Source organism: Staurois parvus, unplaced genomic scaffold (genome assembly GCF_062004578.1).
Source record: "Staurois parvus isolate SC_StPar_1 unplaced genomic scaffold, SC_StPar_1.0 ptg000513l, whole genome shotgun sequence".
NCBI classification, from domain to species: domain Eukaryota; kingdom Metazoa; phylum Chordata; class Amphibia; order Anura; family Ranidae; genus Staurois; species Staurois parvus.
In genome coordinates this window covers 21,498-37,294 of record NW_028318309.1, presented here as the reverse complement: position 1 = coordinate 37,294, position 15,797 = coordinate 21,498, and the positions used below count along the sequence as shown (strand labels likewise).

At 42.1% G+C, this 15,797-nt stretch overlaps 1 protein-coding gene across 4 annotated transcripts in view; it reads right to left on the bottom strand.

The window, feature by feature from the left end:
• FECH (ferrochelatase) overlaps nt 1-15,797 on the bottom strand; it is an 80,908-nt gene that overhangs the window by 48,558 nt on the left and 16,553 nt on the right. For all 4 annotated transcript variants that reach the window (XM_089690064.1, XM_089690066.1, XM_089690065.1 and 1 more), the window contains exons 5-7: nt 12,983-13,089; nt 10,489-10,587; nt 7,042-7,149 (exon numbers count right to left, since the gene is read on the bottom strand). In XM_089690064.1, coding sequence (XP_089546190.1) covers nt 7,042-7,149; nt 10,489-10,587; nt 12,983-13,089 — 314 coding nt within the window. The remainder of the gene's footprint in view (nt 1-7,041; nt 7,150-10,488; nt 10,588-12,982; nt 13,090-15,797) is intronic.

Below are 15,797 nucleotides of genomic sequence, written 5' to 3'. Positions count from 1 at the left end.
CAATATCAACAAAAAGCAAAAAAAAAAAAAAAAAAAAGAAAAAAGAAAAACCGATACCTCAGTATCAGAGAGTAGCAGAAAAAAGAAAACCAATAGAAAAAGTAAACAAGTGGCTTGTCCATTTTCACAACAAAAAAAAATACAATCTTGTAGGAGTAACACAATTTAGGTCTGCAATTTCCATTGGAAACACAGCTTGTGTGAGCAGGTATGTTAACATTACACACTACAACGGCACAAAGAGCATAAATCACAAATGTTATATAGTAAGTCTTAATAAGGTCTCAGGAGTCAGTGGAGATAAGGGAGGAGTCAGAGGATAGCCAGGGGTTCCAGATTTTACAGAATTTATTCGGGCAAACTCTATGCTTGTATGTTAATTGTTCCCTCTTTGATGTGAAATTCACTGCTTCTTTCCATTGTGTTCGTGTTGGAGGATTAGGCAATAACCACATTTGGTACAGGGTTCTGATCCATAACATATTATAATCCGAGGGTAACACCTAACCCTGGATAATACCCAATACAGCACTCTTAGGGTCTATAGGGACCTGCGTAGAACATATGCTGCTTAGTATACTGAAAATTACGGTCCAATAACGATGTAGTTTGGGACATCACCACAACATATGGATCAGTGGCCCATTATGTACTGTACACCGCAGGCAGTTTAGTGAAGAACATCTTCCCCGTGTGTGCAAGCGTTGTGGGGTATAATGAACCCTGAGTAAAATAAATAGTTGTGTCAACCATTGAGAGGGAGATAATGATACCCTAGGAATAAGTTCAAGTGCTTGCTGCCATTGTTCCTCTTCAAAGCGACCCACATCCTCCTCCCATCTATCTCTGCATTTCAGCTGTATCTGATCTCTAAATGTGGCTTGTAGAGCAGAGTATAAATCTCCTATCAATCCCCTTTTAGTACTGGATGAAGACACCGCCATCCCCAGTACATTGGAGGCATTATATTTCAACTCCATCGAGACAGCCTGACATTGTAATGCATGACGGAGCTGAAGATATTGAAAAAACATCTTCTGTGTTAAATGATATCTCTCCGCTAAGTTTTCAAAAGATAACAGAAGATCATTGCTATATAATTGAGGTAGATGAATAATACCCGCTTGTCGCCAGGTCTCGAAACCTGAAAGTGTGGCCAATTCAGGAAAGCTAGGGTTATTCCAAAATGGACATATATTGCCTATATCCTTTATGAGATGTGAGATCCCTAACAGATTCCCAAAGACGTTGAAGCATATAAAATGTGGGAAACTTACGATGTATCTGAAATTGACTCAACACCAACAGGTCCACTAAAGGTGCTTCCGGGAGTATAGACAAAGTGCACAGAATGGAGTCTAGAATATTAACTGAATGCCACCCATACATGTGTTGGAGTTGGGAAGCTTGGAAATACAGTTTGGTGTTAGGGGCTGCCAGACCCACACTATCCTTGGGGAGCTGAAAGGTGGCAAGTTTAATTCTAGGGTGTCCTCCCTTCCAAATAAGTTCCAGGAACAAGGTATCTATGGTTCTAAAAGTGTTTTGAGGGATCCAACATGGCAATTATGTAATAGAAATAACAATTGTGGCACCCATATTTTTACTAGGTTGGCCCTGCCAATAACTGACAAAGGTAAGTTCTGCCAGTTTGTTTCATCCTAGATAAAAGAGGGTCAATGTTATGGGCAAGTATTCTGAAGCTCTAGGTGTAACGTGAACCCCTAGATATTTTTAGGAAGAAACAACTGAAATCAGATTGGCCTCAGAGGTCCTAGTCCCAATTAATGGTAAACTCAGAAAATGAACTACATACTGAGATAAGAGACATGGAAGTCATAAAAAGAGGAGGGAGGTGTCCCCTAAAAACAGGGAGGTAGCATCCGCATATAAAGCTACCTTATCCTCCCCCACCCTTCTACGGAATCCCACTATGGAGGGGAGGAATAAAGGAGCTAAACCCATCTGACAAAACGTGGCCCAAAACCAAATTTACGGAAATCATGCCATAGGAAATTCCATTCAATGCTATCAAGTGCTTTAGCTGAATCGAGTGACAAAATAGCCCTATTATTTTATAGAGTGATTCTTAAAAGTATGTTAATCGCTAAACCGCGCCAATTGATGCTTTTAAATATTCATTAATATATCCAATCAGCTGCCACTTTAAACACTATGTAAAACTTATTCCAAAAAAGACCACTTTTAATACATAAACACACATACATTATATATATATATATATATATATATATATATATATATAATGCGCCGCTAATTATCACCAATATTAGGAGTGGTATTTTTTTAAAATAGCCCTATTGCCCATATTGCCTGTGGGAATCTGCAGGCTGAGAAAGAGTCTTCTAAGATTAATTGCGGTAGCCCTATTCAACATAGCCAATTTCAGCGCCAGCTGAAGAGCAGCAAGTAGATGGAAAGAAATGTTGGTCAGATGAGTGTATAGGAGAGGGGGGGTTCAAGGGATACCCTTAGAGACTAACTTTGCCCTGCACAGGCCTTACCTGACACCCTAGATGATGAACTCTAAGGCAAAAATTGTCCCTTAAATTCTCTCATTGAACTGGTATGAAAGAATTTCTTTAACTGACAGGTCATTTAAATCAGAAAGGTAAAGAGAACACCAAGCAGTAGAGCATTTTGCACATCACTTACTGGGTCATATTGGATGGCCTGTTACATTTATATTTTTCTTCTCAACACCAGTAGGAATGCTTACTACTGCTTAGATCTCCTGTATAAATTACAAAAAAAAAAAAAAAAGGGGGGGGGGGGGGATTTGCTAAAACCACATCAGCACCCCAGGCAAGCTTAGTTTGCCCTGACCCCATCACTGCTAGGTCTGCAAGAAAATGTTTAGAAAAATATAAATAAAAGGCAAAAAACCAATGCAGTTAGCAGTAAACAATACTTCTGGCAACCAGCTAATTATCCATAAAATGCATGTTTTTTTGTTGCTGCAAATCTATTAAAAGTGGTTGAATGGAAGAATCTGGTTTCTAAAATAAAAGTTTTCCGAGAACTGAAGTTGCCTACAGAGAATAAGGACTTGGCCACCAGATCATTATTCAGTGACCAAACGGTTGTCTAATACAGTGATGGCACAGTTAATGAACACAGGGGTTTTAAGTGTGGCTCCAGCACAAAAGTTTAGTATTTATACATTTTGGAGTTATTGCGCAGTAAAACGTATGCCTTACCGTACACTGCTGCAATGCATGGTAGCCTGTGCAATGATGTACATGTGTTGCAGTGCCAGTCATTTAGTGTTCATAAATTGTTATTGCGCAGTGAAAAGTATGTGCCTTATTGCATGTTACTGCAACGCATGGTAGCCTGTGCAATGGTTTCGAATGACCCCCCTCATTGTTACAGTAGGGGGCAACACACCTGCACTGCAGCGCACCATAATGCATATGCTGTTCATTGTAGAGCGCTGCATTAAAAAAGTCAAAGCAAATTTTTAATTTGTTAAGGTGCACTAAAATTCAATATAATTAAGAATGACATTGTGCTTTTTATGTGATAAACACAAATGTCACCCAGAGCACCTGAAATATTTGCTGTGACCCAAGGATAACACGGGGAGATCTTTTTAATTAATTTGTTAAATATATTTTAGGCTTAGTGCTGGACTATGGCTGTCACTGATAGCCGGTGTTTCGAGCACCAAAGATCACTGAAGCTGCAGTGACACAGCAAGCAGCCCGCTGTGCTTCAGGCCTGATTAGAGGTCTAAAGCACAGCAGGCCACATGCAGAGTGCTGGTGGGATACATGTGGCCCACAGATGCTTGTTGGGTACCACAGGTTCAATAAATGAAAGATGCATGTACATTTACTATAGGTGAACATGCATGCTATATAGTGGGGGCTTTGGTCTCTTGCAGGACAAGACTATAGTGATCATAATTAACTAGATATAATAAAAAGGTCACACCAGGCTGTATCAGAAAAAAAAAAAAAAAAGAAGCATATTGGGTGCTATGGCAAGCAGCAGCAGTCAATCTCCAGAAACATTCTGTAGAGATCAGAGACATTCCTAACTGGATTCCCCTGTCTGCAGGATATAGAAAGAATAAAATGTGTTGTATGAGCATAGGCTTTGTTCTTTGTCTATTTGGAGATTTTCAAAGCAGATTTATTTCCTTTGTGAGAGATTTGAGTAGCTTTGTAAATCACGTTTAATCTAAAGCACATGCTATACCACCAGTACCACAAATACACTATATTGCCAAAAGTATTGGGATGCCTGTCTTTACACGTACATGAACTTTAATGGCATCCCAGTCTTAGTCCGTAGGGTTCAATATTGTCTATGGGAAGGTTTGACCATTCTTCCAGAAGCACATTTGTGAGGTTAGGCACTGATGTCGGACGAGAAGACGTGGCACACAGTCTGCTCTCTAATTCATCCCAAAGGTGTTCTATCGGGTTGGGGTCAGTTCCTTCCACAATCCAAAAACCTATCACTTCAATATGCTTATTGAACTAAACAGGACCTTTGTACAGTCCTTGTTTGCTACTGCAGGCCCAAAACGTCATCAGATACCTCTTCTTCCAAATTGCTCCATTAACAGATGCGGATTCCTTTAGCCCAGGTTCACATATGTGCGTTCCTGCGGGGCCGCGTTTTGCACGGGCACAAAATCCCATTAATTTGAATGGACTCCCATGCCCTGGGACATGCAGGGAAGAAGTCCCTGCACTTTTGCAAACCACAGCCCGCAAGGGAACCTCAGTTCTCAGTGTGGTTGTGATTTCCAGTGTGGGCGGCGTGCCATTAGAATTAATGGGTTAACATCTGGGGCAATCAAAGGGTTAACTGTGTACTGTGTGTGTGTGTTTTACTATCTGCTGTGTTTTATAGTATACGCTCTGCTGTGCTGAGCAATGCAAAGCAGCATGCTGGAGCTGACAGGGGAAAAATCTGTATTGTTTACATACAGACCTTTCCCGTTAGTGATACTTAGCGATTGCCGGGTGCCGGCAAGACCCGGTGATAGACAGCTGAAGCACGCACCCGCCCCCTACCTGGATATACAAAATCACACATGTACAGTTGTGTTCAATATAATAGCAGTCAGACATCACTAACCTGATCAATCACTGTTTTTGGTAGAAATGATATTTCTACATGGCAAATAATTTACTAGCAGGTGTAGTAGAGTAATAGAAATCCAACAGACCCAACAGTCATGACATGCATGCTGCTGATTCTGTGTAATTGAATCACTAATTGAAAGAGGCATGTTCAAAATAATAGCAGTGTGGAGTTCTATTAGTGAGGTCATTCATTCTTTGAAAAACAGGTGGCAATTATTGCCCTTATTTAAGGAAGAAAGGCAGCAAATGTTGTACATGCTGGTTACAGTGCATTTCTCTCTGAAATTCTGAGGAAAATGGGTCGTTCCAGACATTGTTCAGAAGAACAGCGTACCTTGATTAAAAAGTTGATTGGAGAGGGGAAAACATATAAAGAAGTGCAGAAAATGATAGGCTGCTCAGCTAAAATGATCGCAAATGCTTTAAAACGGCAACCAAAACCTGAAAGACGTGGAAGAAAGCGAAAAACTACCATTCGAATGGATAGAAGAATAGCCAAAATGGCAAGGACTCAGCCAACAATCAGCTCCAGGAAGATCAAAGAAGGTGTAAAGTTCCCTGTGAGTACTGTTACAATTAGAAGACGTCTATGTGAAGCCAAGCTATCGGCAAGAAGCCCCCGCAAAGTCCCACTGTTGAAAAAAAGACGTGTGCTGAAGAGGTTACAATTTGCCAAAGAGCACATTGACTGGCCTAAAGAGAAATGGCGCAATATATTGTGGACTGATGAAAGTAAGATTGTTCTTTTTGGGTCTAGTGGCCGGAGACAGTTTGTCAGACGACCCCCAAACACTGAATTCAAGCCACAGTACACTGTGAAGACAGTGAAGCATGGTGGTGCAAGCATCATGATATGGTGATGTGTCTCATACTACGGTGTTGGGCCTATTTATCGCATACCAGGGATCATGGATCAGTTTGAATACATCAGAATACTTGAAGAGGTCATGCTGCCTTATGCTGAAGAGGAAATGCCCTTGAAATGGATGTTCCAACAAGACAACGACCCCAAACACACCAGTAAACGTGCAACATCTTGGTTCCAGACCAACAAGATTGACATTATGGAGTGGCCGGCCCAATCCCCGGATCTTAATCCAATAGAAAACTTGTGGGGTGACATCAAAAATGCAGTTTCTGAGGCAAAACCAAGAAATAGAGAAGAACTGTGGAATGTAGTCCAATCATCCTGGGCTGGAATACCTGTTCACAGGGGCCAGAAGTTGGGTGACTCCATACAACACAGATGTACAGCAGTTCTCAGAAACAGTGCGACTACAACCAAATATTCATTAAGTGATTCAAAGGAAAGCAAAATCTTCAAACATTTTTCAGTTTATATAGTGAATGTTTGAGTTTGTAAAGAAGAATACAAACACTGCGATTTTTTTGAACAGTCTAATATTCACTTTTCTTCAATTGTTTTAGAGGAACAACACAAATTTGATATATTTTTCTTCATGTGTTGATTTGGAATAGAATGTGTCGTGTTCCCAATGCATTTGTGTGTATGGAAATAAAAGCTATTAGAAGGATTTTGAGCTTTATTCACTTTTTTCAACACACTGCTATTATTTTGAACACAACTGTATATGTGAATTTGCGCAGCCCTGCCACCCTGTATTAGTAGTTCTGCTAAAGGGCGGTCAGGAAGCGGTTAATACCTACGTATTTTGCATAGACATATGTTTTTTCTATTATAATTATAGAGTGTTTGCATAAAGATCCTTGTATATAATAACACAATATACACTTTTTTTAAATCTATTTTTTTGTAAGTTTAGAGTGCTAAAATTAAAGTCCCATCTTTGAGTTGCTGTAGAAAAAAAAGCTAGTTTCTTCGTCTTGCTGCAATAGATAAGTGCAGAGTACTGCGTCTCACAGTGACTGCGCTCTGATTATACATGGGACATACCTTGGATTGCCAGACCAGCCTGTAGGGGTTGGTAAAATTCAGTTTCTCCATGACTTTCTGCACAGTGGCTCCCACTTCCTGGGGGTACGGATCTCCTCGATTTACAACCTGCAAACAGAGAGAAAAGAGAAGGCAGGTGAAAAACCCAGCCTCAGTCCTCCAGGAGGATGACACCATCTTTGTTCAGGCATCATCCAGCATCACCATGTACTTCCTAGAATGGGATACCGTTGCAACGATGACACAGTCATCTAAATCCTGGTGCTTGTGCAGTTATTGGCTGTGTTCACAAATGTTTAACACAGATCAGCCCCAGCTACGGCCTCTCCCTTGTGACTTCCTACAAAGTTCCACTGTTGCAGTCTCATGACTGAGGGAAATGGGATGGAGGAAACACTTCCTCCTGCTTGCAGCAGACTGATTATATCACAGCCTAAGCAAATGACCCTGACTAGAGTTTAAAGGACTGCTTTTCAAAGTGGAACTAAAATCTTCAAGCACAAACATTGCTAGCAGGAAGGATTTTATTTCAGAAGCGACTTTGTATGGTTCTTCTGCAATGAAAGGAGCTCTCCTGCCTGGCAGCAATGTTTATATTGAATGTACACTGAGCCATGTATGCACAGCTTAGTGTATATTAGCTTTATGAGCGGTTTTGACAAATTATACTGTTGCTGTGTATGGTGACGTGTTAGGAATGTAGTCACGTACTAAAAAGGTACTAAAAGCAAAGTACCAAAGTAAACCCAGCAACCCAGCCTGATGTCTTTGTGTCTGCTATCTGGGGTCCTTGACACCCCCCAATTTCCCCCTGCCCACAACAACCCCACAGATTTCTGTTGGTGGCATGCAAGAGCAACTAAATATATTTACGAGCGCTTGTCTAGATGGTATGAAATATTTCAATTACTTGCGGGAACACTGGCAAATCCCTGCTGTTGAAGTCTCTCCCAAGCATGAATCCTTTCGAGAATAGGTGTTGCAAGGATCCCTCATTGAAGGGCTGGTATTGGACCTCTATGGTTCCCCTACAGATGCCTTGGGGTATCGCAAGCTTCCCTATGCTTCTAAGTGGGAAATGGGTTTGGGCAAGATTTTGGACCAGGACACTTGGAACCAGATCTGGTTGAAGTCTTCCAAATGCTCCCGAAACATCTTTGCCTAGGAATTTGTCTTTAAGGTGCTTTCTAGGTGGTAAATGACACCCATGCGGGGGTGTCAAAAGTTTTCCCCCTCCACCTCTCCCTTTTGCTTTCGAGGTTGCAGGGAGCCCAGCATTTCATGTTTGGTGGTCTTGCCCCCAAGTTTTAAGATTTTGGACCCAGGTCTACCCACTGATTCACTCAGTCCGGTCTATCATTTTAACACGTAACCCTTGTTGCACAAGTCCATCCTGTCCTTGAGCAAAGCTCAGAGGATACTGGTGGGGTCTGTCTTTCTGGCAGCACAGCAAACAATAGCTAAGGCCTGGTGTCAGTCGTTTATGACTTTTTCTGAGGTTAAATAGCGCCTTATAGGCATTATGGTGCATGAGAAGTTCACGTCCATTCTTATGGATACCCATGCCAAGTTTCTGAAGGTCTGGGACTCTTGGATACATTTCAATGATCGTTTGTGCCTGGATTGCTCTCTGTTGTCGATATGATTTTTGTTGTGACCAGCCTCAGGTCACCATGATAGAATGATCCGTATGGGATCTCTCTTCTCTTCCTTCTCCCCAGGATTCTCTCTTTTTTCTCCATTCCCTCTCTCTGGGCGTACGATTACGTGGCCAATCTTCTTTCTTATGGAACTCTGTAACGTGCCCTCATGGCATTACATTGGTGCACTTCTTGCTTTTGCTTGATTCAAGAAGACCGTGGCTAGTTATGTGGCCATTTGGGTTTGTTCTTTTGTTCTGTGTTACATACTATAACTTTGTTATCTCTGTCTTCCATTTTATTTTACCCATCTTGTATTGCTTTAGCATTGTCTGTTATTTACCTTGCAAAACTCAATCAATTCTTTGTAAAATAAAAACACGTGTCTGATATCCCCCCATGGGCCTTCCTGTTAGATGTTGAAGCACAGACTGTCTAGACTGAAGGATGCAGGTAACAAAGATTTGACCTTGGAGCAGGAAGCCGTCACCTGCATATTAAGAGCTCCAATGTTGGAACCTCCCAAAGTGTATTTCCACTTTTGCATCCAAATTGGGATAGCACCTACTTTATATTTGTTGCATGTTCTCATTCACAAAGCTAAGCTTGAAAAAAAAAAAAACCAAACAAAAAAAAACCAAACAACCTTTAAAAAAATATACATTTAAACATTGTTGCTTATCTTTTTACTTGCTGAAAAATATTACTTAACTTTCCACTTCTATGTAATGTTAAGAAGGGGACTGGAGAGTTACAATTACCTTAATTATCCCTGCCTGTACTGGGCTGGCAGATATCATTATCAATTTTAAACTAGAAGTGCACATTTTAACAAAAGGTTAAAGTTCTCAAGGCTTGAGTGGTAAAAAATGTCCCTACATCTGTCCCTTAATCCTTTCCCTCTGTCGCCTCTCAACCCTTTAACTGGATCAAAATGCCAGGAGGTGGAAGGGGGCATTCCAATCATGTGAACGCTGTGATTGGCTGTCACAAAAGGTCACATGATTGAAAAGCTCCCATTCACAAGCATGCATCAAGAGCTTACCTTGATACTTCTGTTACTGTGCTAGCAGCACGCAGGAAGAATGCTCTCAGCAGTCAACTGTTTACATATAGCTGCAAATATGCATACGGCAGAGTGCATATTGAAAACTATTATGAGGAATTTCAAGCTGCCTATAAAGTCCTATGTATAAACCTGCTCCAAATATCTATAAAAGCAAAAAATATATTTTAACACATTATTTTAGCTATGCTGTGTGAATAGGAAGACGAACATATAGTGAGGGGCTGTCAAATTCATTTGCAAAGGTGGAAATACACTTTAAGATAGGTGGAGAAATGTACGTGCTGACACCCCTCATACTAGAAAATATATATGCTGAACTGATCAGGTTTATCTTCCTACAGGTTCTCATAAAAAATAGTGCAATGTCAGGCTCTTGCACAGACTCCCCATACGCTCAGCCCACACCTGAAGAAGGGAGTGTGAGTGAACTACCAGAGTGCTAATCAGTATTCGCTCATTCAAACTTCTGTCGTGGTGGCAGATGGGACTTGTAGTTTTCTCATTCACAGATTTTCTGTTTTCAAAATGTGAGAACAGGTGCAGGGAGAAGATCCCCTGCCTGATGTCACAAGGTGTCTGACGGGGGTGCTGGGAGCAGGTCTGGAGAATGTTACACATTACACCCTAAATATGGTTGTAATATGATCCCAAAAGGTGAACTTACCCTTTAAGATACTGCATATAATATAGGAAAATGGAAAAATAAAGTAATAAAAAAACAGCAGTTAAATGTCTTACTGTCATTGGCAAAGAATGAGCAGAAAAGAGAATGACCACGTCTCCTCTCTTGTCCTCCGGAAACATATTCAGCTCTTTCTGGATATGGTCAGCAAAACACTGAAATCCAATGAAATGACAGGCAGGGTGTTAATGATTTGTGAAAGGATAGCCTCTGATTAATGAGATATATATATAAAAAAATATAAAGCTGGTCGCTGCTTGTAAGCATCCAATTAAAACTGGTAGTAAACATGCCATAAACCGGAGCAAATCAAACTGCAACACATCAGAAAACGTGTAGGCTGGGGTTACCTTCAGTACAAGCCGCACATCAAAATGAACAGAAGATCCAGAATTTAGAACTCATGAATTCATATGCAAAATTCAATTTTCTGTACGGATTAAACTTTGCTCCACCCCCCCCGAGTCATAAAAGCTTTCCCATTGGCCAGTCAGGCTGCAAATTACATTAACAGTTATAAAAGTGGAACTTCACACATAACTTGCTAAACAAAAAGTCCTTTAGCAAGAAACATACATTCCACATTACTAATGCTACCAAAATTCTAAAATTAGTGTTTGCTGTTAATTACCTCCAGCATTGTTCCTGTTTCTTTTTGCTGGAGGCTGACATTTTGCTGAAGCCCAGAGCCCCTGAGCAACAGTAAGTCTTTAGGCTGTCAGCAGGTTGGCCTCTACATTTTCAGCACAGTGCCTAAAAAAGTAGAGAGCAACCGAGCATCTGCATAGCAGAGTGTATTATTGGGTTTTAAACATTTGAATGTTTTACATAGCTGATGGGACCAGCCTGAAGTGATCTAGCAAGACTTCGTTTCCTTAAAGTGGTCAGAAAATTCACAAGTTTGCACACTAGGTACTCACTTTTTTAAATCATAAGATCAGTTTAAATTGCCCAAATTTAGTTTACACTCAGTCACTAAAACAGCACAAAAACTTCATGTTAATGAAAGTTTGTGGTGACAACCAGTTGTTCTCGTGTGTTGTCACAGTGTCACAAGCACACCTGCCGGACACTACAGATAGCCACATTGGAACATATTATACAGGCTTGGTCCACCATGGTCACCATCAAGAAGTCAGTCCAGAGCAATGGCCTTCTGCAGATTCTGGACTGAGGGAGCGTAAAACAGGAAGTGGCTTGGCAAGACAAGAAGAAAAAAAGTAAAAAAAAAACCCCAAAAACAAACAAAAAGGGCAATTATTTCTCACACACCGTGTTTTAGCAAACAGTTTAGATACCTTAAAACTGAACGGGGGAAAAAAAAAGAAAACACTTGCAGTGGGCCCACCTACCTACTACTACAGGGGCTGTTTGTTTCGCAGATGATGAATAAAATACTTACCTTATTCCTGGCTTACGCAAATGTTCTTCGATCCCCCCAAGCCCCTCCCAATATTTCAATGCCAGTCCGGTTGTAGACCTCTGACCAGCAGTCCTGCATTGCACAACAGTACAAGGGCTCCCCATCCACCCACATTCCAGGTCAGTGGGGGGGAGGGAGCAAAGAATAATGTATAAGTATATCATCTTATTCATCATCCCCTAGACCAGGGGTCTCCAAACATTCTAAGCAAAGGGCCAGTTTACTGTGTTGCAGACTTTGGGGGTTGGGGGTAAGGGTGTCAAGTTGGAGCAGAAAATCCCCTGGTATCAGTGGGGGTAAATAACGTCCCATCTTTGGTATTATGTCCAGGTCAGTGGCAGGACTAGGGCCCCCTCCGTCCAGGTCAGTGGCAGGACTAGGGCCCCCTCCGTCCAGGTCAGTGGCAGGACTAGGGCCCCCTCCGTCCAGGTCAGTGGCAGGACTAGGGCCCCCTCCGTCCAGGTCAGTGGCAGGACTAGGGCCCCCTCCGTCCAGGTCAGTGGCAGGACTAGGGCCCCCTCCGTCCAGGTCAGTGGCAGGACTAGGGCCCCCTCCGTCCAGGTCAGTGGCAGGACTAGGGCCCCCTCCGTCCAGGTCAGTGGCAGGACTAGGGCCCCCTCCGTCCAGGTCAGTGGCAGGACTAGGGCCCCCTCCGTCCAGGTCAGTGGCAGGACTAGGGCCCCCTCCGTCCAGGTCAGTGGCAGGACTAGGGCCCCATCCGTCCAGGTCAGTGGCAGGACTAGGGCCCCATCCGTCCAGGTCAGTGGCAGGACTAGGGCCCCATCCGTCCAGGACAGTGGCAGGACTAGGGCCCCATCCGTCCAGGTCAGTGGCAGGACTAGGGCCCCATCCGTCCAGGTCAGTGGCAGGACTAGGGCCCCATCCGTCCAGGTCAGTGTAGAAAGGATTGCTCCATTGTTGGTGTCAGTGGGAGGACTAGCGCCCCAAGGGCTGGAGAAAGGCAAGCAGTGGGACTGCATTTAGCCCCCGGGCTACAATTTTAAGATCACTTCCCTAGACAAAATGAGTAGTTAACCCCCTGCAGTAGGGAGGGGGACCCACTGAAAGTGTAAATGGGGTTAGGCTTTCAGCAAGAAACTCAGATCAGCTTTGCCGTTGCTGCATACCTGTATGAGGAGAGGGTGTGTTGGCCATCTGTCGATTACGCTCCATTTCATTGTGGGTTTAACCCCCTTGGAATTATAGTACCGATAAATGGCATTCAAACTGCTACCTGCGTGGGAAATATTCAATTAAAAACTCAATGAAAACATAAAATACACACATGGCTAAAGTAACAAAGCCAGCACTCCAGGATAAAAATAAATCTTTGCTATTTTCAGCTATATCCAATGAAATTTGGATAGGACTACAGTGACTACTGCATTTTTTGCATTCCAGCACACTAAAACACGTTACAATGTGCATCGATGTGTCTGGAAGGGATGTAAGAGGAAATAGTGAAACAAACTATAACAAATGCACTACCAAATATTGGCAAAATGCAGTTCAATGCATATTTAAAAAAAGCGTGTCAACGCACATACAATTTCAATTTGCTTTTTATTTGTGCTATGGTGTGAATAAGACCTTACACTAATCTGCAGAACAATGAGATCTCATTGGTTAGTGTGAATTATATATCATGACTTGGGAGCCTACGCAATCCCAGAAGGGATCAAACAGCACCATGATGGCCAATTAAAAAGAAAGCGGTTTCTACCTGGTTGATCCTGCTGTACACTGTCCCTCCCTCCTTGCCTGTGTCGCCTCTGCAGCCTGATATAGTGTAGACCAGCCGTTGCCACATCTACTGAGCATGCATCAGTTTAATTCTTATCTAAGCTGTTTGTTTCTTCTTAAAAGTGTTACTCAACCCACAACAGTAAAATCAGTCTGTATATGAAGTAAAGCATGCTCGTTATACTCACTGTAGAACCTAAGAGGTTAATCCTCTGCATTGTGTAAAAAGAATGTTTGATCCCAACTTCTCTGATCCTCCCCTTCTACTGTCCCTAATCCATCTGCTGATAGAACAGAGCCTTGAGGGGTAGCTGCACATGCTCAGTTTGGTGTGTATCGTTAGACCTTTTTTTTTCTAGGGAGAGTGCATGTGATCAGCACAGGGCCAATCAGTGCTGTCCAGACAGAGGGTCAAGGGTCCTGCAGCGCCATAGGACAGAGGAGAATGAAAACTCCTCCTACAAGCTTTAACTAGTGCTCTGCTGGACACTGATAGAAGTCATAAGACTGCTCTAACTACTGATGAGAAAAGGTATGTAGCACTTTATATGTACTAAACTAATAGCGTTTCCATGTTCTGTGTACTGTAGGTGACCAGATACAGTGAATGCAGGGTCCTTAGTAACACTAGCTATGCAGCTCACCTAACTTTAAAGTCACACATGTTGGTGTATTCAGAGTGGTAAATGACGGCCCGCTCCCTCCATCCTCCTCTATACTCACTAAACAGCTCTACACAATAGAGGCACTATATTACATGTTGATTGATGGAGGTGTCACCTCCCTGTAATTCTAGGCATACAGACAGGCTGGAGGGGCGTGAAACAGGCTGTGATTGGTAGAACCTCCCCCTAGATAGCCTACACCTTATCTTTGCACAAAAATAAATTCAAATACATATTTGTATGATGACCTAAAACATTCACTTGACATAAAAAAAAAAATACAGAGGAAGAATATTTAAACATGTAACTGGCAGCAAAAGACTAAGCTCCTCCCACTGAAGTTTCCCTGCAGACAGGCTGGTAAAGAGCTAGGTCACATGACAGTTGTAAATGGATTATGGAAAAAAAAAAGGGGACTTTGATGCATTGAATTAAAATAAACACAGCGCCATCACCCATACAGAACGAGAAGGGATAATGTAAAACAAACAGTGTGTTTAGTATCACTTTAAAACGGTAGTAAACTGCTACATTACAAAAAGAAAAAAATCTCCTGCAAGGCAATGGCATAATATGCATCGCATACAAGCACATTATGAGATACTTACCTTAGAACGAAGCCCTCCAGCAGTGCACTGTCACTACTGACAGGGCTTCCATCTTCACCTTCCAGGTTCCCGAGCTCCAGGAGCTTCAATGGCTGAGCTGCAATGACGACACTGCCAAGCATGCGCACAAGTCATGGGCCATGGCACAGAGCTCTGAAAGAGCACATGCTCCAGTGACATCACTGGCTGCCGAAAGAGTGAATATTCTCCTAAACAGTACACATTTAGGAGATAATCATTTTACCAAAAAAAAAACAAAAAACATTTATCATTTTCCTTCCACTTCACAATTACGTGTCACTTTTTGTTGGTCCACCAGACAAAATCCCAATAGAACACATTTAAGTTTTTGGTTGTAAAATTACAAAATGTGGAAAAATTCAAGGGGTATGAATACTTTTTCAAGGCACTGTACCTGTAGGTAACCAAAAAAAAAAATAAATCACAAAGCGGATTCCTCCCAAAGGGCAGGAATTTCACAAACACAATGGGGAGATTTACTAAAACTGGAGCACTCAGAATCTGGTGCAACTGTGCACGGTAACCAATCAGCTTCTAAGTTCAGCTTGTCTAATTAAGCCTAGCCAATAATGCTAGGTTCACACCTATGCAGTTTGTGTTTGATCCGTTTCTGCAGTGCTTTTTGTGGTGCGCTTTTAACGTGTTTTTTTCCTGTTGCTTGGCAGATTAAAATGCAAAATGCATCAAAAACACACTACACGCTTTTCTGCAGCATTTCCATGGAACTCTATAGAACCAAAAATGCAACTTTTTGCAATCAAAAAAGTCCCTGACCCTTTCCAAAAAACGCACCGGGTGAAAACGTAGAGATGTGAACTTGTCACAGAGGAAATCATGTTAAATGGACTGTTGTGTGTTTATGCAAAATGCAAAACGCTGTGGAAAACACTTAGGTGTGAACCTAG